Genomic DNA, 26865 nt, shown 5'->3' with positions numbered 1-26865 from the left:
AATATTCTTAAGAACTTCATCTGCTGCTTTTAAATAACTTATTTGTTAACAAACCACAAACAGATTAAATTTGAAAAATAAGTATCTTATAATTTGCCAAATGGCAGCAGACTCGAATGAAACGTTAAAATTTAATTTACAGTGAACGACATTTAAAATGAATCAATGCCAAATCGTGTTTGGAGATTAAACTCTTTTGAGCTAAAATTTAAGCAATATTTTTATTTTTAGCCCAAAGAAGCAAGTTGCCCAGTAGGGCTATTAATTTCATTTTGGCATTTTACGTCGTCCACTATAAAACGGCGTTTCACTTTTCAAATTGTTGCCACCAAATATTAGAACCCTGCATTATATTTAAAGGAATTAAATAACGAAGAATCTACCTGAAAGTATGTGTATTTCTCGCACTGTGAAAAAACAACGGTACCTAGAGTCATCAATTTTGAATGGCGTAGTCCTCCCCTCGAATATGGGTTTCTGAAGCTCAAATTTGGGATTTGGAATTTCTTTTGTTATCTATTTCATATTTTGTAAAACTTCAACGAACTTTTGTTTAACTAATTCAACGATTTCAAAGCGAGCAACGGCAACACTCCACGGAAAAAACACATTTTTAACTTCAGCGCGCCAAACTATGTATTGGAAATTCTAAAGATATGCTCTTTTTAAATATTCTGTGATACTGCTGCTGAATTCTATGGTTTAAATGCGAAGAACATGATATTTAATAAATAAAGGTAATACACAAATCGTTAAAAAAAAACGCCCCTTTGGGCGTAATATAAAATTTTAAAACTTTCAGATTTATTTTATTTTATTTTTTATTGTTATTTTTTTTACAAAAAATGATAAATTTCTGCAATAAAAATAAATGAAATTAAATAAATTACCCATACTGGACAATTACAATGAACAATACAATCTCAAGTATCTTAGAATTCTCGATTTTCTTGCTTGTTATTCTTTCAAGCTTTGAATTCAATCAGAAAAATATCCTTATTTCTCCACTTTCTGCTCTTTCAAGGATTTTATTCAGTATATCTGAAGACTTATAAAAAAATTTTAAAAAAAGGTGAAAGACCCAGATGCTATGACACTTTTCAAATCTCAACAATAGTTTTCCAACTTTAAGCATCAGATAGCCTTCGAAGGTCAAACTAAAAACAGGGTATTCCTCCCCTTTTTGTTTCACATTTATTTCTCTGGGTGTGGAGAAAGGATCAGTTTGGTCTCCTCCTATATGCGGTCATCTTACCTGAGTGTAAGGAAAAGAAATATCGTGTATTGCCTTATCGAATAAGAAAACCAAAGTTACTATAATATATTTGTTTGTTGACTCTAGAGAAATTGTGGTTATTCTCATTGCCCTTACAGAAGCGGTGAGAGATATGTAATTCAGACTTTTTATTTGTGGTCAGGGAAAAGATTTTCAAACGGAAGAAGCACGTTTCTTCTTTTTCACTGAAAATGAGGCAAGAAGAGAAATAGTTCGCAATGGGAAAAAACAATAATTTTAAGCTGCAGTTAATGATATTACTTAGTTACAATTAATGTACTAAATAACGCTTGTCATTCTGTATGATTCTTCGGGAAAATGTGTATAATACTAAAATAATTCGGATGTTTCTTACTTTACCAGGTATTCCATGTATTGCCTATATATTCTATAGATTTTTTGTAATGTATTGCCTAGACATTCTGTAGAATTTTTACAATATATTTCCCAGGATTTTCAATATATTACAACGATTGTATTTTATAGAACATTCATTCCATAAAATCCTTATAATATATAGTCTAGTCATCCTACAAAATCCTTGTAATATATTGCCTAATCATTCTATAGAATACCTGTAATATATTGCCTAGACATTGTATAGAATTCTTGTAATATTTTCCCAGGTATCCTATAGAACCCTTGTAATATACTGCCTAGTCATTCGAAAAAATTCTTTCAATAGTCTAGACAATCAGAAGAATCCATGCAATATATTTCCTAAACATTCAACATGGTCTTTGTAATATACTGCCTAGTAATTCTATAGAATCGTTGTAATATAATGCCTACACATTCTACCGAATCTTTGTAACATACTGCCTAGGCATTCCATAGAATCCTTGTAATATATTCCTTAGTCATTCAACATAATCGTTGTAATATATTGCCTAGAAATTCTACAGACTCCTTGCAATACACTGCCTAGACATTCTACAGAATATTTGCAATATAATGTCTAGACATTCCATGGAATCCTTGTAATATATTGCCTAGACGTAATCCTTTTCATATACTGCCGGTAATATTTCTAAAAATTACTTGAATTTTTTCTTGATCCTTGTAACAAATTCGCCCTTTTTACTTCCTTGTACGAAGTAAAAAGGAAGTATTGTAATCGCGAAAAGTTTCAGGCAGCATATTTCAACGAAAATATCCCATTTTGACCGCTTTCAAATGCAATTTAACGATGTATTTCCTTGATATCTGCACGTAAGGACGGAATAAAATACTCTTTTCCTCCAAAAAATTATAAAACTGCTTTAAAATGAATTCTGAAGAGAATTTTTCGTGGCGTCTGTACGAACGTACGTACGTATGTATCTCGCATAACTAAAAAACGAGTAGCCTCAGAACGTTGAAATTTTGTATATAGGACCGCTATAACATGTATATGTACACCTCGTATTTTGGTTGCAATCGGCCGCACCAAACGTATATAAATATATTTATATATATATCCACTCAGTTACCCGGCTCAGTGATCTCAGTTTCTTTACTCTTATATGTTTGTAAATTGTACATTTTTTGCTTTAAAAATGATTGAATTATGTTGTTTTTATCTTCCGGTTAAGGATTTTATGCCTTTAGTAAATCTGTGTGCAATATTTTTAGAATTATCAGCAATTTTAAACTTGTTTAATTGCCGCTAAGCCTGTTTTTAATGGCGGCCATTGATGTTTACATTTGAAACAGGAGACTAGTGGATTTGTTGCCAATCTAGAGAAACTTAGCTTCGTAACAACAAAGATAACGCATTCATTTATTATTGCCAATTAAATCATGCTTAATTCTTTCTGGAATTTTTTCGAGGAAATAAGCGTTTGAGATTTACTTCGTAATTTTTAATATAGATATTTTGAGTTTTTATGTATTTTTGCCTTGTCGCGAAGTGAAAACTGAATTAATTCAATGAGAAATACACAATCGTCTGTGAAACACTGTTTCTTTTTTTGTTTTGCTTGCTTAATTTCTTTTATACATCGTTCTAGCTTTATTATAGTATTTGAATAGAACATGTGGCAACGATTAGATAATTCTATTCTTTAAATGATATAAATTTTGTGCATTATGATTTATAATATGAACGAAATATAATACTGTTAAGTAAACCTAGCGCTAGAGTTTCGCTATGGTAAACAAAATGAATTTTAAAGAATGCATTTATTCTATTGTGGTTTATGCGCTTTCGGCGAAGTAGGTTTAACTCAATCTAATAAGTTTAAATGAAATGCAAGAAAACGTGCATAGTATTTAATATTTCGTACAAGGAAGTCATGTGGTGTGCACATCATATTTTTTAAAAACGTTTTTGCTCTTTATAATATGTTTTGCTATTATTTTGACAATTGTACAATTTATTCAATATTTTAACAGAATTCTTCCACGACTTATCGCTTGGCGAAGTGCGTCAGAGACCACTTTTTATTATAAAATACTATATATTTACTTCTAAAATGTGTTTTTAAAAAATAAAAAATACTGAACACGGTTGACCATCTAACTATTTCTAATTATTCTAACTATATTTTCTCCCTCTTCCTTTCGGTTAAGAGAAATTATTCTGTATCGGCTGTATTAATTGATATAGCAGAACTTTTAGGTACTGAATACTGACTCATGAAAGTTTGCATTGTAAATTAAGGACTAGAATTAACTTAGCTTAAGATGACTTGATGGTTTGATTACGTAATTTGATTTTATATCCGGCCCTATTTTAGCAACGCATTAGTTTTATGAATAAAGTATTGGGAGTACAAATAAGTCTCCGCTGTTTCTTATAAAAATTGGGCATTTCTTGTGAAAGAACGGTACATTATGTTTTATTTAAAGTACTGCCCACCTTTAGCCATTACTTTTTTGCCATTTTTCTGGCAACATAGGCATACCACGTCTGAAGAATGCTTCATCTTTCGGGGCCGTCCACAAATCATCAAGCTAATTCTCGGTATCTTCATATAAGAAGAAGTCTGCTCAGATAGACCACGCGTCATCACTCGAAACAAATAGAAATCGGAAGGCGCAATATCTGGTGCATACAGGAGGATAAATGCTTCTCATTTGAGCGTTTTCCAGTAGATTCTGACCGACGCTCCCACATGTGGATAAGCGTTATCATGTAGCAGAATAATTCTGTCATGTCTAGAGTAGTAATGGGCACAATTTTCTTTGAGCGCTCCGTTAAGTCTCATTAGTTGTGCTCGATAGAGAGCCCCTGTAATGGTTTAAGCTACTCATAGTACTAGCACTAAGTACCCATAATACTCATGGCACTAAGTTGATTCCACCATATACACAACATGAGTTTTTTTCATGAATATTCATCTTGGATGTCGATGTTGAAGCATGGCCAGGTGGTTCCCATGATTTCATTTTCTTCAGGTTATCGTAGTGCATTCATTTTTCATCACCAATGACTATATTATACAAAAATGTGATGTGTACACCATATGACTTCCTTGTACGGAATATTAAATTATACGCATTTTTTCCTGCATTTCACTTAAAACTTATTTCTTCGAATTTATTAGAGAAATATTTCTCATTCAATTAATTCAGTTCTCGATTCGCGACAATGCAAAAATACATAAAACCTCAAAATATCTTTATTAAAAATTGAAAAATATAAAACGAAATAAAGCTGAATGTTTTCAGATTTAATATTACGCCCAAAGGAGCTTTTTTTAACATTTTATGTGTTACCTTTATTTATTAAATATCCTGTTCTTCGCACTTAAACCATAAAATTCACTTCAACAGCAATATTCCAAATACACTATATAAGAATAAATAGTAAAGTTAAATTAAATTTAAATAATTCTCTTGCGCCATTGCAGCAAGGAATGAAATTTGAATTTAACAAACGTTCTCTATTCGTAAAAAGCAAATTTAAAGTTAATTAAAATTAAAATTTCAAATTATGAAATTTTAATTGCATACAAATAAATGATTAATTATTTATGCGAACTAATCTACAAAATCATATAAATTGAGAGCATATGTAAACTAAGTATCTAAATCCATGGTTAATAAAATTCCAAAAATTAATCCTAAAAAATTTTATAAAAAAATTTCTAAGACTAAATTAATTTGCATTAGTGAATAATTGTTGAGCAGGCAGGAGACAGATCTTATCAATGGAAAGTTGCCTCCAAACCTAACTCTTCAATTACTCAATTCGTGTTTCGTCATCCATATAGGCTTTGGTATAGTAATGTAAAACCAAAAGTAATTCAAATATTGTATCAAAGTGCAGAATAGACGTTATTCTCGCATGAAGGCCATGCTGTCCAAGTTTTATTAATTTTTATTCACAGTGCATCTCATACATAGAGATATTAAACTAAAATATAATACAAGTATAATTAATGAGGTAATCCTAATAAAAGAATAAAGAATAAACTAACCTAGTAAGCCAAAATATCCGTTACATTCCGAATTCTAAATATTTGTTTACATAAACATTTACCGCAAGGCCTGCCGGGACAAACACATCAGACGATTGCAAAAGCCCAATCGCAGAGATCACATGATCATTTTATAAATGCATACATGCAAAAACATGATCATTTTATTAGTGAAAGGTTTGAAAAAATGCGTATGATTTAATATTCCGTACAAGGAAGTCATGTGATGCACACATCAGACTTTTTTCTAACTTGACATTGCCAAAACATTAATATTTTCGTCATTTAGAACAGTTCTGCGATGGAAAGTATATGATAGCAACAGCGACTGCGAAAATAAGGGGCCAGGTAAAGGCTTTTAAGTCGGATATATATACTATATATATATGTAATAATAAAATTCCATAGTCAAGAATACACTTAAATTTCTAACTGTATGTTTATTTATTTATTTATTTATTTTTTATGGCGACGTTCTCTTATTTGAAAGTACGTGGAATTAAATCCACAGCCCCGTAGTCAAGTTGTTTTTCCCGCCTTTTGTACACGTACAATTATAGAATGTTCTCGAAATATTTTAAAGCGAAATGGATTGGCTGACGTCATTTCTTGGAAGCTCCGCCTTTCCAGAGGCTATAAAAGAACTCGCAAAAAGAATATCGGGGCTTTTTCTTAAATGTCACGATGCAGTAAACTTCATACAAAAAGTTATTAGTAATTCTTTTTATTTACTCTGGATATCTGATATTTGTAACTACTATTTCCCCTGACCAATAATAAATGGATCCTGTTTTTTAAACTTATAGTCTGATAATTTGAGCTACGACTACATTTATGATTCTTCAACGATCTATTTATTCCTGACAAAAGCTGGTACATCACATATATATATTAACAAACATGTATATACGTAAAAAAGAAAATTTAAAGTTAAAATAATTTTAAAATTTAAAAAAAAAATTTTAGACTAATTTTAATTTGCTAAATTGGTGAATTTATTTTCATGGTTTAGATTTGCACTTGATTTACTTATGCTATCTGAATTTAAATGATATTGTAGATTAGTTCGAATATTAAATCTTTTATATGTTTGCACATTTTTTTAACTATTTTAACTTTAAATTTTTTTTAATTATTTTAACTTTAAGTTTGCTTTTTTATGTATATACATGTTTGTTAAATTTTAAATTTCATTCCTTGCAGCAATGACGCAAAGAATTAATTAAATTTGTATTTAAATTCAATTTATTCTTTTGAAACAATATATATATATATATATATATATCGTTGATACTACCAGTTGGAAAAAAAAAAGGGGGGGGAGAGGCACAGCTAGATGTTATAGCAATCTCACATGCAAAATTTCAGTATTCTGTGGCAAGGCTAATCGCTTTTGAATAATGAGATATGTATGCGTACGAACGTACAGACAGTCCTTTATTCTTACCGTACGTACAAACGTCAACCTTCCCCCCCCCCAAAAAAAAAATTGAAAATGGATTTGGAAACTGTGAAAATGGATATTGAACGAATCCGTTTCGGCTACTCTTTTATTTATTTATTTTTTTCCGTCACTTCTGCGGACACGTACGTTTACTTCTGCGTACGGACAGAAACGGACTGTAAAGTTGATTCAAAATGAATTTTTCCTTAACATTTGTACTTACGAACGTATGTGCAGAGTAAATATTTTCTTTGAAATGGATGGAAAGGGATTATTTCGGCTGTAAAATCTAATAACCGAAATTTTTCGCGATTACAATGCTTCCTTAATGGATTTTTTTCCCCTTAACTAGATAGTTCCGTTGAATGGATATTTCCACTGAAAAATATAGATATTTCTGTTAAAATTTAATAACCGAAATTTTTCGCGATTACGATACTTCCTTTTCTTCGTACAAGGAAGTTAAAAAGGCAACTCAGTTTCCCCCCCCCTGAATATTTTAAACAGGTCGTGCTTTTAGTTTTGATATGTCTGAGTTCTACAATGCTGTCGAAAAATTTAAATCCCCGTAGTTGCCATAACTCCATACAGATGGCGCTACGAGATGCCATCTGTGGCATCTGTTGCGTTTTCTCTAAACCGATGAAATCTCAATCTAAACAGATTTATTATTCTTTTTGTTACCGCGTTACTCTGTTGTTATTTGTTATTTCGAAAACCTCCCTTATCGTTGCCCTCCCCCCTCACAAATCCCCTAAAAAGTCCCTTGCATTTTAATCTTCTCGTTGACCTGTGGGCCGAACTAGGACTTTCAGTTGTCATGGCAACCAGCCGGAAACGATTTTTTAGAGGCTGGATGGAGGAGGAGGAGAAAGTTAGCAGACGAGTTTTCTTTGCCGGCGTTCGATGGTCTTCATAACCACGTGGATTATCGTCTGCTTACCACGCATCCTTCCTTCTGCTTGGCCTTTAATCGAATGGATTCACTTTCATAAGTGTCCAAGTTATGACTTGACGATATAGTTATTCTTCTTCTGTGACAGAAACAAAAAAAGCATATTTGCTGTTCGAAAATAAATACATTTGATTTCGAGGTTTTGTTAAAAAAGAATGATATATTTATATTGATAAATTTAACCGATTTATTTTCATTGACATTGCAGTTTATTGTAAGTAATAATAAACATTCTGTAATTCTACAAGTGCAATTTTTAAAGAATAGCTTCATCGATTAAAAAATATAGAAGAAGAGGATTTAAGAGTATGAAATTGTAAAATGGGTACAAATATGTCCTGATGCTTTAAGCATATAACATCTGTTGCATAGCAGTTTATTCTTTATCTCGTATATTCCCATTTTTGTTTGACGAATTGAAAAAGTTAAAATACTACCCGAAAGGAAGAAACATAGAAAAAACTACAAGAAATTGACGTAATTTTGAACTTGCAAATTTTCCACTTGATCAGAACGAAGGAAAATGCTGCTCCGAAATTTTTTAATCGATTTCCTTAGGCAAAGGTTACTGATGTTCTGTGCTATCGTTTGTACAGGTAAGGGTACTTTTTTTTTGTTTTATACCCCTCATACAATCATAATGATTGAAAAAATAGTTGTGTTTTAGCTCTGTTGGAAAATATGTTTCAAGTTTGATTAGTAAAATTTGATTTATGTTTTTATGTTATACTTATATTTTTTCTAATGTTAATCTGGAATTGTAACGAACATTCTCTTCACTTTTATTTATAATATGAAGTTGGAATTTATCAATTAAAAGTGTTAAATATTAAAAAGATATTTGCAAGTAATTAATAATCCTTCTTAATCTCGCAAAATCATAACTAAAAGTATTGAATCTTTATTTCAAGAAATAATTTATTATTCTAATGAATTAATTGTACGAATTTATTGTAAATTATTGTTTAATATCATCGTACATTTTCTCAAATGCATTTTATAGATATCAGTTTGTTTTTCTAAAAGTTTAAAGCTCAAATTTAAAATCAGAAATCTTTTCAAAATTCTATTTAAGTATTATTATTATTATTTGGCTCAATGTCTTAAATTTGCTTTAAAATTTTATAACAAGCTTTCCTTTTAGACTCTTATATAAACGTGAAATTTAAAAGATAAATGACGAATAATTTTAATATTTTTTTTTTAAATTTGGCTAATGATATAAGATAAGTGATTATCAGAAATGCATTTTAAAGTGAAAATATCACATTATATTGGGGTGAATATGGTTTATCTATGAAGATTTCTAGTATTTCAATTGATAGCTGAGAATGAATGGTTACCGCCGCTTTATTACTACGATAAAATGTAGGTATAAAAAAATCACATTTTAAAAACTGCATATTATAACTTAAAACTTCAGATGGAATTTTTTCCATTAAATAATTTAAAACATTTGCTTTGCATTTTACTTCCTTGCACGAGTAAAAGAAATATTGTAATCACGAAAATTTTCGGTTATCAAATCTCGACTGATATGCCCATTTTAACCGTTCCCGAATCTATTTTGACTATTGTTTTGGCTGACGTCTCTATGTGCGGACCAAAACGGATTGTAAAATAGATTTAAAATGATTTTTTCCGACATATGTGAGCACGTACGTATATTGGATAAATCAGGAATGTTTAGCTTTAGAATGTTAAAATTTGGTACATGGGACTACTATAACATCTAGTTATGAACCTCCCTTTTTGTTGCAATCGTATATATATACGATTGCAACAAAAGTGTATATATATACCTTCCGGTGTGCACCTCAGATTTTCTTAACATATAAATTGAAAACTTCCCAAGCAGATCACCTACGGTTTTAAACCGTTGTTTCGCAACATGGCCATTAACGCCCCCAGTGGACGCCGGGGAATTCAAGGAAAATGTTCAGGTCCGAGTATCAGCAAGGAAGCGTTGCAAAACAAATAGACAAAAAGAAAACAGTTCAAGAATATGGTTGCTAAAGACCTTCGAAACAAATCTTCAGGCATTTATTTTTGATTGTACAAATATTACATCTTTAAAACATCCATACATCTAAATCAGGTCAGGCGATCTTTTACGTATTTAAGTCCAGTTTTCATGGCGGTCCAAGTTACATGCAGATTGATTTATCTACTCTAAGGGAAAGAAATTATAAACTAATACTCTAATATTTTAAATACATAAACACAAATGTGACATCCAAACGGAAAGGGAGGAATTTCCTGTGGAGGACTTTTTAAGAGAAACTTTCTGGTATCTACGTTACACACGGGGAAAACCCCGAACACGCCCAACCAGCCAGCCCACTCGATTTCCTGATCGAACTGCCAGTGTTCAGTCGCTTTTACCGCTCGTCCGCTGGTGATTTGGTAGGACTATAAATGCTTTAAGAAGTCCAAAGGCGTTAATAACTCAGGGAAGAGAATACGCCTGTTTCTGTACTGCATGACAGGTATTATCTGATAATTTCATGAAATGCTAAAGTAGTAAACATTAAAAAGTTTGCAAGCATTTTCTGTCAGTACTCACAAATTGCATTCAAAAGACAACTAATATGCCATTTTTGTAACAGTAACAGGCATTTAGCGCTGAGGAAAGGGAATTAAGAAGAAAAAGGGGGCGGTTAATCAAAAACGGTTGGAAAACTGTTTCAGACGATAACAGAAACAAATGGTTTTTCGATGACTCATAGTCAAGGTGATCAAAATGGTTTAGAACAATGGCAGGTCTTCTTAGGAAGGTTTCTCATTATTACTCATTAAGAAAAGTTCTCAGGATTTCTCATTATCTCATTTCTCATCTATTACGAAACTATAATATTTGGTGGCAACAGTTTGAAAAGTGAAATGGACATTCACTTTTCAAACTGTTGCCACCAAATTGATTGGTGTTTCGATACAAAAACAAATTGAGTGCCACGAAATTGAGTGATTCGATGCAAAATCGCGAAACGAAAACAATAGTCCCTCAGGGATAAAGCCCTTTTAGACTGAAAAAAAAAAAAAAAAAAAAAAAATCTGAAATGTTTCAGATTTTAAATTACGTCCAAAGGGGCGTTTTTTAACATTTTGTGTGTTACCTAATAGTCTTAAAACGAGCATATCTTTAGAATTTCCGATACAGAGACTCACGCGCTGGAGATAAAAATGTTTTTTCTGCACAACGTTGCCATTGCTCGCTTTGAAATCCTTGAGTTTGTTAATCAAAAATTCGTCAAAGTTTTAAAAAATAGGAAATCGATCATAAAACAAATTTCAAATTTCAAATTTGGTCTTCCACATGCTCATATTCGTTGGAGGATTACGTTATTCAAAATTCGATGACTCTATGTACCGTTGTTTTATCACAATACGAGAAATATACATACATTTATGCAGATTTTTCATTATTTAATTTCTTCAAATATAATGCAGGACTCTAACATTTTGTGGCAACAGTTTGAAAAGTGAACCGACATTTATGAGTCCGACGCAAAATGCCAAAACGAAACTAATAGTCCTTCGGGATTCAAATCCCTTTGGACTAAAAAAAAAAAAAAACATTGTCACAGTTTTCAAAAGAAGTGAATATTAATTCTCAAATATGAAAAAAGGATTAATAGCAGTTTTTATCATGTGCAGTTACTGAAACAGGATGCACACAGCATATCTTAGGCCACTTTATGGTGTCTTAAGATATGTTTACAGTGTGTCCTGACTCTCCAAAAACTTGCTTTGCATAACCTTTGTTTAAAATACAAAGAAAAGTGGGGAAGTTAAAAGATGATAATGTTTTAAAGTTAAAAAGTTAATGTCTTCTTCTAACCTAACGTGAATAGAAGAATATGGATCCTAACATCCTAAACATGGATGAGTTTAAGGGTTAATAATTTTTCAATTAATGCTTGCAGAAAAAAAGTTGTGAAAAATACAAAAAATTCAATTTAAAATACGTATAAAATTAGTTATATGCAGTTTCTTAGTGATAGTATACAGCTGTATAACAAACACTGAAATAGGACGAGAATACAGGTAATCGGACGGCACCAAAATGTTCACTCGTTATATGCAGAAGGTCGTATAGTGAGTTTGACTGTATTCGCGTTTTTTCCAGCACTTTATTTAATTAAAAATAAACATGCGAAGAAAATATAATTTCCTGAACGAATTATCCAGAAAAGCAGGTAAGAGACAGTTAGCTCGCCTCCTGCTCGACATGAAAATTGATAATTCATGCGAAATTTAATACAAAATGTACTAAAGTTAATTTAAGGGGGCCATGTATTTTTCCTGGAAATAAAAACAAGACCTTTATGTAAGTCTTCAAAACTATGACTAAGAAGATCTTGTAAATATTAAATCTATTTTTTAAGTGGCTTCCATAGATTAAGTTTAATATTTCTTTAATTCTCATGGTATATTTTTGAGGTATTTATTATTTTAGGTTTTAATTTCATGTTTATTTGATTCTCATTTTGTATTTATTGGATTTTTTTAAATTTATTAATACTGAATTTCACTCTTTTTGGGTCTTTGTGTAGAATGGGTTCGAAATTCCTTAATTTTTGTTTCTCTCTCTATATATACGTGTGGTACGATTGCAACCAAAAAGGGAGAAGCACAACTACACGTTATAGCAGTCCCATATGCAAAATTTCGATGTTCTGGGGCTACTCTGTTTAGAGTTATGTGAGATACATGCATACGTTCGTACGTACAGACGTCACGAAAGAAAATCTCTCCTGAATCCATTTTACAATCCGTTTTGGGGGGGGGAAGTCCTTTAATCTGTCCGTACGTACAGATGTCACGCACAAATATCTTTCAAATGGATTCGAGAGAGGACAGAATCGATATTTTCGTTGAGATATGATACCCGAAATTTTTCGCCATTACAATACGTCCTTTACTTCATATAAGGCAGCAAAAAGTGTACTGTAATTCCAATTATTTGGTAGAATATTACTGCAGTTAACTCTTTCCGAAGAGATCAAACTGGCATACGTACCTTTTTAAGTTATGAGATAAAAATCGTAATTTTTTAATTACGCCAAATGATTTTATTTTTCAACTTTAATTTAGATTGGAGAATTTATTAAATAATTAGCAAATGCGTGCCGCCCAAATGGTATAGTGGTTAGGGAAGTAAACTACTGAGTTGGCTTCCGACCCAGGTATAGATATATCCATGCAGAATTGGTTACCAACTCGGCGGGAGTCAACCACCAGGTCGCAGCCCTGTTCAGCCCCTGCTGAGCAGACGACATTTATAAAATGCAAAAGAGAGATATACATGTGCATACAAGGAACTTGAAGAAGAGTACAATCAAAATAAATGTATATACATATAAATACAAACTCATATACAGATATATAGTACACACTTACATACATAGATATTCCGAAACAAATAAAAGTATACATACTCTCACTCATATTGATATATACACCCATACATATACGTTATCATGATAGTTAAAGTTAACAAGAAGCATGCCGTTGAGGTACGCGTGGTCCTTAGTATAAATTAGGTACCATAAATAAAAGATATAAACATGTACAGATACGTTACAGCATTCAGATACAGTACGAACTTTATGTATGAAAAAGTGGTTAGGGAAGCCGACTACAATACCGAAAGGCCGGGTTCGAATCCCAAAGGAGGCATGGTTGTAATTGTCTGTCCCTTTATAGGAGGTAGAGGTGGCCGCCTATTAGGTGCCTCCACAGTAAAATGGCCACCACTTGCGACTCTTCGAGTGGCCACTGTCAAGTAGGCAAAATAGTGCCCACCATTCGAAAAAAAGAAAAAAAAAAAAAAAAATGTGTTCTGACAGTGCCGAATGTAGTATATTTTACATTGAATGCGTCAAATTAAATGCTCGGCTTTATGTACACAACAATTTAAAGCTAAACTGCTCTACCCATAAGCTATTGGCAATAGCACTGTAATGATCGAGTTCGATTAAGAAGGGTATACAGATGTACGGACGAAACAATATTTTTTAACTTGTATGATAAGATTTGCGAAAGACATTTTAGGAAATGCGTCATAAAAGAGAGAATTGCGTCATGTAACAGAAAGAGACGCAGAAATTACAGTTATTTTTAACTCTAGTTAATCTATTCGGTTTTTCCTTTCCTGCCTTGCGCATTTAGTAAAAGCGGAAAATAGAAAAAGATTGCAAAAAAATATAAACTGAGTTAAACATTGAATGTTTCTGTTTCTTTGTTTATGAATGGTGGAAAAGTAATAAGGATTTGCATATTTGTCCGAACATTGAATATACATCTATATTTATATGTTTCTCAAAACATTTATTATAAACCAATACCACCAATACCGTTATATTTAATTTTATTTTTAATGGAATATTAATAATCTCGAAATGGCATTTCGGGTCGAAACACTTAAATCTGTTGGTTCACTTTCCAAATTGTTGCCACCAAAAATATCGCCCTTAATTGCATTTAAAGATATTAAATAATGAAGCATCTGCATGAAGGCATGTATTTTTCTCGCTCTATGAAGAAACAACGGTACCTACAGGAATCAGATTTTGAATAACGTAGTCCTCCACCCGAACACGGGCACCTGGAATCCCGAATTTTGAGTTTCGAATTTGTTTTATTATCTATTTCCTATTTTGTAAAACTTAAATGAATTTTGGATTAACAAACTCGAGGATTTCAAAGCTTGCGGTGGCAAACATTGTACGGAATGAAACATTTCTATCTCGAGAGCGCGAAACTGTCAAGCGGAAATTCTAAAGATATGCTCTCTTTAAATATTTTGAGATTTTGCTGTTTAATCTAACTTTATGTGGCGTAGACTCCAAGAACGTGATAATTAATAAATAAAATAATCTCACGAAACGATAATAAAAAAAATCTGATGTGTACACCACATGACTTCCTTGTACGGAATATTAAATTACACGCATTTTTTCTTGCATTTCATTTAAACTTATTGGATTGAATTATATCTACTTCGTTGACAGCGCATAAACCACAATAGAATAAATGCATTCCTTAAAATTCACTCTAGTATTTGTTTACCATAGCGACACTCTGGCGCTAGATTCACTTAACAGTATTATATTTCGTTCATATTATAATTCAGAATGCACAAAATTTATATCATTTAAAGAATAGAATTATCTAATCGTTGCCACATGTTCTATTCAAATACTATAATAAAGCTAGAATGATGTATAAAAAAAATAAGCAAATAAAACAAAAAAAGAAACAGTTTTTCACAGACGATTGAGTATTTCTCATTCAATTAATTAAGTTCTCCCTTCGCGAGAAGGCAAAAATATATAAAAACCCAAAATATCTGTATTAAAAATTACGAAGTAAATCTTAAACACTTATTTCCTCGAAAAAATTCCAGAAAGGATTAAGCATGATTTAATTCGCAATAATAAATGAAGGCGTTATCTTTATTGTTGCGAAGCTACGTTTCTCTAGATTGGCAACAAATCCACTACTCTGCTGTTTCAAATGTAAACAAGCAATGGCCGCCATAAAAAAAATGGCTTAGCGGCACTTAAACAACTTTAAAATTATTGATAATTCTAAAAATATTGCATACAGATTTACTAAGGCATAAAAACCTTAACCGGAAGATAAAAACAACATAATTCAATCATTTTTAAAGCAAAAAATGTGCAATTTACAAACATATAAGAGTAAAGAAACTGAGATCACTGAGCCGGGTAACAGAGTGGATATATATATAAATATATTTATATACGTTTGGTGCGGCCGATTGCAACCAAAATACGAGGTGCACATCTACATGTTATAGCAGTCCTATATACGAAATTTCAATGTTCTGAGGCTACTCGATTTTGAGTTACGCGAGATAAGTACGTACGTACATACATTCGTACAGACGCCTCGAAAAATTCTCTAATTCATTTTAATTTTTTTGAAGGAAAAGAGTATTTTATTCTTTCCTTAAGTACAGATATCACGCAAAAACATCGTTAAATTGCATTCGATTGCAGTCAAAATGGATATTTTCGTTGAAATATGCTGCCTGAAACTTTTCGCGATTACAATACTTCCTTTTTACTTCGTACAAGGAAAGGAAGTAAAAAGACAGAAAAAGTGTTTTATAAAGCAATCTTATTAAGAAAATTGAACATTGGTATGATAAACTGAGAAAAGACTGGAGAAAACAGGAAAATGTATACCAAACTTAAGGCTGCATTTATAATTCTAGACGTATACTGCTATACGCAGACTGGTAGACTGCGAGCTCAACGAGAACGTAAAATCCCTTAACAAACTCTTCTAAGTGGCCATTAAAATCTGAAACCTTTCAAATATTAATCTTTTTTTAAATTATAAATTTAAGTTATATTTGCAGAAAAATATTGTTATTGAGGTGGGAAGTATTAAAGGCAGAAAACAATATTTCAGAGGAAGAAAATTATAATCAAAATATATTACAGGACGTTTTTATATGATCATATACGAATAAACTACTTTATCAAAAATTAATGAAATAAATAAGTTAGTTTAAGTCGCTAAGACATACGTTTACTGCGTTTAAGTTCATTGTTAACCGATACAGACTAATTAAATTTTAAAAAAAAATTCAAGATGTTATGTTTTTTTTAATAGCAACAATTTGAGAATATATTATCCCGAAGAGCATTTGGAAGGTAACTTAATTACACTATAAAATATATATTTATCTCTAAATAATGTCGCAATGAAAACAGAAAAGTTTTTCGAAAGAAATGCAGATGATTAATTTATTAAACTATTAATTGCTGTTCTACGCAACTACTTTTGTGGTTTACTGTAAAAGCATTAAATCAAACCCAAACAAAAAAACAAAAAAAAAGGGGGGGAAATTCCAGAACTATTCGTTTCGTGACATGCAACCAAATTCCTGACAGAAGAATGCTAATTCTTTCAAACCGTCTAACAAATTAGTTACATGAATAGTCTTTTTTTTATTATTATTATTTTATTTTATTTTTATTGTAGAGCATGGGTAGCGTAGTATGTACTAAAAAGAGCAATATCTTGAACCTCCAATTTGGAATTAAGAGAGTAACAAAGGCATAAGAAGTTATTTACTTTTATCGCCATGATTGAAAACGAACCGGTTGCGTAATGACAGACGATTCACTGACGCGCATGGTTGTTTCTGAGCGAGAAGTGGTGACAGTTAAATGCGTCATCCTGGACATGCAGGAACAGGCCCGTACGATTGCACCGTTTTGTCCGCAATCTTTGAATTCCATTTTGACTAATCTGACCTTTTAACTTTGTTTCATTTTATTTATTTATTTATTTATTTATTTTTTAACGCAACAGTTAGGAATTTGTCTCGCATCCTTTAATAATGTAAATGGGAGAAAACGTTTCTGTATTCGCTAATTATGTGTTATTAATGGGATACTAACTTTTCGTGTAGCAATTATAAAAGCCTGTTTTCTACCCCCTCGCACGCGCTGTTAGGTTAAATTCTTTTTGATCCTTTCAGTAATTGAATGTAACTATCGGATTGCAGGTTCTTTTCAAAACACGTAGATGTTAGTATTTTTAGCTTACTGATTATTAATTTCAAAATAAAATAGATACAGTGTCTCACAAAAGTGATGGGACACTTATGCTTTACAAAAGGAAACTGTAGTAAAATAAATTAAAAAAACATGTAAAAAATTTTTTGTGTGTGTTTCATACTTAAATTTAGTAACAATTATTACATAACATACATTTTCTCAAAATATTAAAATAGTAATTTAATAAGAATACAATTGTTTAGAACGGAGCAAAAAATGGCTCACATAAGTGATGGGACACTTACTTTTCCATCAAATATTTATCCAAAAATTTTACTTCTTAAAATGTTTTAATATTTTGTTGGATTTCCTTTTACTTTTAAAACGTGATTTAATCTTCTTGGGATGGATTCGACTAATTTTTTTATGATTTCTGGAGTGATTTTACCCCATTCTTCTTGAAGCAATGATTTTAATTGTTGTTTTGAAGAAATGGTGTGTTTGCGAATTCTTGATTCCAATTCTTGCCAAATATTCTCTATGAGATTTAAGTCTGGAGATTGTGGCGGTATTTTTATTATTTCAGGACAGTTATACAGCAGCCAGAGTCTAACGTTCAAAGCAGCGTGCTTGGGGTCATTGTCCTGGTAGAATTTAAAATCGTTATGAAGGGTCAATTTTCGTGCTGCAGATTTCAAATTTTGATTTAAAATGTCAATATACTTGTACTGATCCATTATACTGTCAATAAAAACAAAATTACCAACTCCAGCGGACGACACCCCCATACCATAACTCCCCCTCCACCATATTTTACTGTTGGCACAAAGTTCTGTTTGCGAAATTCTTTCCTGGGTTTTCTCTACACCAAGATTCTACCGTCAGAACCAAATATATTAAATTTACTCTCATCAGCAAATATAACTTCATTCCAATAATCAGAGTTCTTATTTATGTTGGATTTTGCGAAAGCCAGTCTGAGTTTCTATTTTTTTCACTTACGAAGAATTTTTTCCTGGCTGCTCTACCGTGATATCCAGCAGATCGAATTACTCTTCTAATAGTCTCAAGATTAACAATTACTCCATATAATGCTTGTAAATCAGCAGCAACTTTAGGAGCACTCATTCTTGGATTTTTTCTAATATTTTGAACAATAATTCGCTTTATTCCATTGGATAGCTTTGATGGTCGGCCAGGTCTTCTTTTATCCTGAATCATATGATTCTTTTTATATCGTTTAATGATATTGAAAACTGTTGAGTGTCTCATGTTAACTGTTTCAGCAGTTTCTCTAATAGATTTTTCACGTTCAATATGCAAATTAATTACTAATTTTCGAATTTCAGGCAAAGTTTCTTTTCGTTTGGCATTCATGGCTGCACAGAGCTAAAAAACACAAAAATTCCAAAACAAACTGGAGAGAAAGACTGCAGACGAGTTTATAAATTATTGCTAATTGCTTTTGAGTAAAAATAAAAACCAAAAAAAAAAATATTTTTATTGTAGTACGTAGTAGTATCTAATGGTGTCCCATCACTTATGTGAGCCATTTTTTGCTCCGTTCTAAACAATTGCATTTTTATTAAATTAATATTTTAATATTTTGAGAAAATGTATGTTATGTAATAATTGTTACTAAATTTAAGTATGAATGACACCCACAAAAATTTTTACGTGTTTTTTTAATTTATTTTATTGCAGTTTCCTTTTGTAAAGCAGAAGTGTCCCATCACTTTTGTGATGGACACTGTATATATATATATATATATATTTTAATTTTGTAAACGATCTCTTAATTTATTGCCAAAAATTATCGCAGAGTTTGAAAATCTCTCTTCTTTTAAATATAGTATCAGGTTCATTCATGCAAAGATCTGAGATAATAAATATTTTTCGATTATTTGTTTTAAAAATTATTTTTTCTAAATCTAAAAATGTTTTGCTTTCCTACATTTTGGGAGAGGCCGAGGTCACTCGGCCCCTCACTATGTAACCCCTTTGAAAAGGAGGTGGGGTAATGAAGATTGATGATTTCGCGGAAACAGAAACGTTTTTGAAACCGCGGAAACAGGAAAACACCGGAAATGTTGTCATTCTAACGTTCCAGAATTTCTATAAATAGGGCCTAGCTTACCGAATATTAATTGCAGAATACATTATTAATTGCAGAATAAAGTAGCTGTTAGTACGTACACTACAATAAAATAATCCTGGTTTTGCCAAAGTAGGAATGTTGCCATCCTAACGTTCCAGAATTTCTATAAATAGGGCCTAGCTTACCGAATATTAATTGCAGAATACATTATTAATTGCAGAATAAAGTAGCTGTTAGTACGTACACTACAATAAAATAATCCTGGTTTTGCCAAAGTAGGAATGTTGCCATCCTAACGTTCCAGAATTTCTATAAATAGAACCTTTTCTAACTTACCGATTATTAATTGCAAAATAAAGTAGATGTTAGTACTTCGTGGAGCCCTTTCTAAGGGAAACTGGCTCGTACGCGCGTTACACATAGGGAAAACCACGAATATGCTCATGCAGACAGCCCGTTCGTGGGATTCGAACCTCGAATCGAACTACGAGTGTTCAGCTACCTTACCTCTCGGTCGCCGGTGCTTAGCTTACTTTTAAGATTTACGCTTTGGAAAAACCTATTCATGAATTCAGGTTAACTTTTGCCAATTTAAAGCCAGTGTTGAGAAGTGTTGGGCAGTTTCATTGTGAATAAATTAGTCTTCGTTAAGTTTGGGCTGCTTTCGAAATCTTCAATTTCATTCTATTTATAATTCTGCTACAATATTAGCTGTTATTTTCACATCTTATGTTAATCAATATGAATGTTTTAGACATTGATAAAAGTAAAAGGAAAAAAAAATCTTTAGCCCTTTATGAAGGTTATCAGTATCGTATCAAAAACCTATTCATGAATTCAGGTTAACCTTTGCCAATTTAAAAGCCAGTGTTAAGAAGGAAAAGCAAATCTTCGTTAGAAAAACAAAATAATCGTAAACAGAAAGGTTTTAAGACCTGCATCACTATATGCAGCACATACACGGAACATGCAGGAAAATTGAATATGAATGTTTTAGATTATATTGTTGTCGTACTGTAATATAATAGACACCATTCCAGAAAGATGCACTTAATAACACGTAGACACTTGTTTGTGAACTGTAGTAAATCGCACTGAAAACTTATTTTTCCACATTGAAGGAATAAATTTGTCAACAGATGTTTGCTTGCCTGTTTTTTTTTTTTTTTTTTTTCTTTTCTTTCTTTCTTTCTGCTGACTTTTCTAACCGTGTCGATAAATGATATGTGTCTCAGATTTGACTTCCTGCAATGATAAATATTTCACCCTGTTAAAAAACCTTAATCGTACATCAAGTGATAAAACATCATAATTAACCATTACCCTTGCTTGCAAAGCCATAAGACATCTAAATAATAGCGTGAATTGACAGAGGAGTACGGAAACTATTTATTGCATGTAAACAATGGGTTTAGTTGTATTGTCAACAAAATAGCGCCAGAAACAGAAGTTATCGTCGCTTATTAGTTTCGCTATGGGGCTTAAATATTACGAGCCACAGCATAGATAATACCTTTGCATCGAATATGAAAACAACTCAGCTATCAGAATCTGATTTCTTAATTTATTTGAATTAAGAATTAAAATAAATTAATTTAAGAAATAAATTAATCAAATAAATTAATTTTAATTAATAAATTAATCTAATAAATTAATCAAATAAATTAATTTTCAAAGATTTAAGAATTCAAATAAATTAAAATTAATTTGATTTGATTAATTTCGTAGAATTTAACTAATCTAAAAAAGTAAATACAGGTAAGAAAATCTAAAAAAGTAAAATACCTTTGCATGGAATATGAAAACAACTCAGCTATCAGAATCTGATTTCTTAATTTATTTGAATTAAGAATTCAAATAAATTAATTTAAGAAATAAATTAATCAAATAAATTAATTTTAATTAATAAATTAATCAAATAAATTAATTTAAATAAATTAATTTTCAAAGATTTAAGAATTCAAATAAATTAAAATTAATTTGATTTGATTAATTTCTTAGAATTTAACTAATCTAAGAAAGTAAATACAAATATTCAGGGTTTTTAGAAACTTGAGCATTGGACATCCGAATGACTTAAATTCGGATTATATAATTCTTCAGCGGTTTGTCTATACCCGAATCCACAAAAGTCGTTACCCGACCTGCATCTTCGCATCCGTCCACCAGCGGTAAAGTCGCTGAAAACTGGTAGTTCGGTCTGAGGTTCGAATCTCTCGAACGGGCTGGCTACATGGGCGCTTTCGTAGTTTTCTCCATGTGTAACGTGTGTACGAGCCAGTTTACCTGAGAAAGCCCTCCACTTAGGCAGTAGCCCTGGAGGCTTTGCCATAATCACATAAACCAAACCAAAAACCATCTTCGCAAACGTTCCTCATAGACATAAATGTTTTAAATAATGCATATTTAATTCCTGGCATTTTTACATTTAAAGAAAACAATTTTGTAAAATTTACGAAATAGAAATGTTTATATATTCTTCCGGTGTTTATATCCTAAGCTTAGGAAAAATTTGCACGTGTTATAAAAATATAAAATACCAAACGTGTAACTCCCAGGCAACAAAAATTAACACAGATATTTGATATTAAAGTTGGAGATCATATTCGGGGACCGTGCACAAATTGAAGAACGAGCTGTTTGTTTGCATTCGTACGTAATTAAAAATGAAATATAAGCTTAGAAAAGATGCTTCTGATGTTAAGAGATTCAACTCTTTCGCATCGAGAGACGACCAAATCTGTTTTCAACAAACATCGAAAACACCCGTGTTTACGAATTTGTCTTGGAATTTTTTCCTTTCCCCCCTGCGGTTTCATCCATTGTGTGCAGTTTCACCTTAAGACCGGATTGCACCTGCGAACGTCAATAGCTTTCCGTATTTTTCCTTTATTTGCTTCAAAAGAATGATTGACATGTCTTTTAACAACTCGCGAAATCAATGAGCCATACACTAACGTGGAGGGGAAAGAACTAGGTAGAAAATAAACGAGGCGTTGGGGCGGTTTGCCGTTGCCTGAATGAACGGGCGTTACGGGCGACTTCGATGCGAAAGAGTTAAGTGAGGATAATTTCTATGCAGATTATTGCGAAAAGTATTGATTAGTATAAATTTCTTCACGGTGGAGATCTTATTCACAGAATTTTGTAGATTATGGGATGAAGTTAAATTATGGTACCTGTTTCAAAGGATTTACAAACATTTAATTTGCTTTAATTAAAAACCTATTAAATTATATTTTTATTCAATTGGCCAGTAAAATGTAAGGTTTAATAAAAAAAAAAAAGGAATAAATAAATAAAGGAAGAAACATTTGATTATGTTGGTTTAAATTTAAGAAATCCAATTTTTATACATGTCCAATTACGCCTTATGAAATATAATCCAAAACTTTTCATTTAATGGAACAAAAAATTAGAATTTGTTCGCTAACAATCAAACGGAAATGATACTTTAATTAAATCTCGTGGCTGTTTAAAACTTGGAATCGAGGGAAGGTCATGCGCTACATCAGACGATATTTTGCGTCGTTTCACTATAAATGTCCGTTTCACTTTTCAATTGCTGCCAGTAAATATTATCGCCCTGTATTAAATTTAAAGAAATTAAATGATGAAGAATCTGCATGAATGTATGTATGTTTCCCCCATTGTGAAAAAACGACAATACCTAGAGCAATCAAAGTTTGAATAACATAATCCTCCATCCGAACGTAGGCACATGGACGCCTCAATTTCGATTTGTTTTATTATCTCTTTGATATTTTGATTAAGAAATTTAATTGAAATTGTTTCAACGATTTCAAATGGCACTGTACGGAAAATAACATTTAATTCCCCAGCGCGCGAGACGAATTTTTGAGTAACAAACACAACGATGTAAAAGAGAGCAATGGCAACACTCTACGGGAAAATAAAAGCCTTTTTATCTCCAGCGCGCGGAACTGTGTATCGGAAATTCTAAAGATATGCTGTTTTTAAATATTTTGTGATATTGCTGTTGAATTGAATTTTATGTAGTTTAAGTGCGAAGAACATGATGTTTAATAAATAAAGGTAACACACAAAACGTTAAAAAAAAACCTCCGCTTTAGGCGTATTATCAAATCTGAAAGCTTTCATATATTTTTTTTTAAATTTCTTGTTTATTTATTTAATATTTTTTCCTTTCTCTTTTTTTTTTTTTTTTCCTCGGAATTCTCTTATTCTGAAATCTTGTTTACAAATGGAGATTATATTATTGCGACGCTTAAATCTTTTTATCAGATGATTCAAGCAAATTCTCTTTTATTATGGTAAACAAAGGTCAGCAGTTTGATCTGATAATACAAAACACTGGAAATTCTTCATGAGATGGCTCATGGCATTTACAATCTTGTGATGTGCACTATGCGTGTTTTTTCAGCGATAAAAATGCTTAACACAATAATATCGAGTTCGTAGTCCTCGGAGAACTATATCATTGGTCGATCAAAAAACCAACTGATTAGTAAATGAAAAATCAAGGGAAACCGGTGACCTTTCAACTGATGTTGACCCCTAAAATCTGGTCCGCCGCCACTGCGACTAAACCATTACAACAGCGCTTTGACGAAATTAGTTTGCAGAAATCTTGTATCTCACCAGACGCCACCAAACTTCTGCGTCGGAGGGAATTGAACGTCAAACACAATTTAGTACTCTTTGAGCAAAAAAAAAAAGAAAAGAAAGAAAAACAAAATTCTGAAAGGATCAGTGCTGATGCTAATTCGTTGTCTTCCCACGTGCAAATTAAAATTATCTGCCCATTTTTACAGAAATATGATATGTTTGATAATCATTTAACCGCCCTTATATTTGGCCTCCCACATGCTAAGCACCATCTGATCCCGATAGGATCGGCCCTAGAAAGTATCATAAATTTGGAAATACTAAAACGTATAAATAATCGTCTGCTGATAAACGGAGATGCTGTATATTTTTAAAAGAATGCTTTTTACTTCCTTGTACGAAATAAAGGAAATATTGAAATCGCGAAAAATTTTGGTATCACATTCATTTTGACTGTTCTCGAAACCATTTAGACGATTTTTTTTTTTTTTTGGCGTGCCATTTGTAGGTACGGACAGAATAAAGGACGTTTTCTTCCCCCCCCCCAAAAAAAAACTAACATTTATTTATTTTTGTTCCTCTTTCCTGATAATCTACCATAGGGCTCCGGCACTTCTAATTTTAGAAATTAAGGCCTGCTATTAGGCTAACTGTCTTACGAAATCATGTCAAAAATGGCGCTGTTCAACTGACACCAAAAATAATCCAATCAAAAAAAATTAAATTCTTAAAATGGATTCTGAAAGGATTTTATGTATGTACCTCGCATGACTCTAACACGATTAGATGTAAAACTTTGAAATTTTGTATATTGTTGAAATTTCTTACATATGTAAGAAAAATAAAGAATATGTAGGAGATTAAGTTAGCAGTGTAAAAACTAATTTCCCTTCTCTATTCTAAAAATAGCAATCTTTCTGCACTGCGTCATTTCGAAATTAATCCATGTTATATGACTCTATTTTGATCATGTAAATGGAACTAAAATTCAAATAGCCAATAGTAATTTTACAGCAGTATTAACTATCCAATCAAAATGCATTGAGAACCAAAACTAAACTCAGTCTGAATTAAGATTTCGCCCTCAACATAACGCACTTGCTTTCTACGCTTTGGCCTAGCCAGACTACAGGCTCTCTGCTTCTTTCTTACAGGAAATTTATCAAAAATGTAAACTTTTTGGAATAGGCATAAATAATGTGCCAACTTGTTTGCTGTCGCAACATGTTTTCTGAAATAAAAGTTGAATTAAATCTGCCTCGACTGCCAAATTTCTTATTCATTGTGGATTGGCATTTCAACAAAATTCTTACTGTTCATTACTTCTAAGTCTGTTTCTATTACATATATATACACACACACACATAATATATATATGTCATAATAAAAGCACAGGAAAAGACGGAACACTGTAGATGCGTGATTAGATCCATATAGAAGAATTTTGATTGCGTAGTATTTAAAGAACTTGGCAGTCGAGGCAGTTTTACTTCCATTTTTATTTCCAATTGATATTTGTGGCCACAATCACTTGGCGCTCTAGCCGTGCCTTTCCACAGAAGATTTACATTTTTGATATTGTTGGGATAGAAAGCAAGCCAGCGAAATCACATCTTAGCACAGTAGCGAGCAAAAACTGAAGTGCGTAGTTATGAAAGATGGAAGTACGTGAAGAGAAAAGTTTAGGTTTACAAGGTCAGTTTCAGTTCTTAATTATTACGTCATCAGAGTTGCGCGGGCCATAGAGTGATCTATAAATGACGCAATGCAGAGAAGTTATTACGATTTTAGAATAAAGAGGAAGAATTAATGTTTTTAGTTATTCTGATTCATATAATTTTATCTTACATATATATATATATATATATTATATTATATAAAAATTGCAGTAAGCTCGCCTAAAAGTTACCAAGAGCTGCTGCTCCAAACGGTTCAACACATTTTAAAAAAATTAATACATATGAAAATCTAACCAATAGACATGTAAAACATTAAAAAAACAGAAACAGATAAAAAGTAAGCGGAAAATGGTAAATTAGCCCAATTCGACTTCCAAACTGGCTTTTCAAGGGAAATTTCATTTATTTGAACGTCGAATCAAGCTAACCCCATTACGCGTTTCGCCAATTAAAACTTTTTTGCTAAAAAATTTTTTTAAATTTAGACAAAGTGTCTTGGAAATTTTAATAGTCTCAATTCTCTGTTCCAATTTCCCTATTATATTATATATATATACATATATAATGTTATATGATCTTAAATTCATTTAGTGCGAAAACAAGTTACTACTACTTGCGCAATTGCTGCAAAGTTAGTTAATAATAATTTAATTCCTAAACAATATTGATTAATTGATAATATTATCTCCTAAGTTTAATTAAAGTAGAATTATTTTAAAAGAGTGAATCCATACTGGTAAGTTATATTTTGAAAGATGTTTTGAAGTAACTTGAAAGCAAAATGTTAATAATGTTTTAACGGGGACTGGAATTAAATCATCATGAAGAACAAAATTTCAATTGTAAAAGGAAAAATTAAATTAAAAACATGT

General features: G+C 31.6%; 1 protein-coding gene across 1 annotated transcript in view; it reads left to right on the top strand.

The window, feature by feature from the left end:
* Window positions 1-7817: 7817 nt before the first annotated feature.
* The window catches only part of LOC118193456 (uncharacterized), a 167056-nt gene continuing 148008 nt past the window's right edge, over window positions 7818-26865 (top strand). The window contains exon 1 of the mRNA XM_085825202.1: window positions 7818-8677. Within this exon, the coding sequence (XP_085681328.1) occupies window positions 8605-8677 (73 nt within the window). The 5' untranslated portion in view covers window positions 7818-8604. The remainder of the gene's footprint in view (window positions 8678-26865) is intronic.

Source organism: Stegodyphus dumicola, chromosome 10 (assembly GCF_044657685.1).
Source record: "Stegodyphus dumicola isolate Sdum_Otavi_A_Nest chromosome 10, ASM4465768v1".
NCBI lineage: Eukaryota > Metazoa > Arthropoda > Arachnida > Araneae > Eresidae > Stegodyphus > Stegodyphus dumicola.
This window is presented reverse-complemented; position numbering and strand designations above follow the sequence as displayed.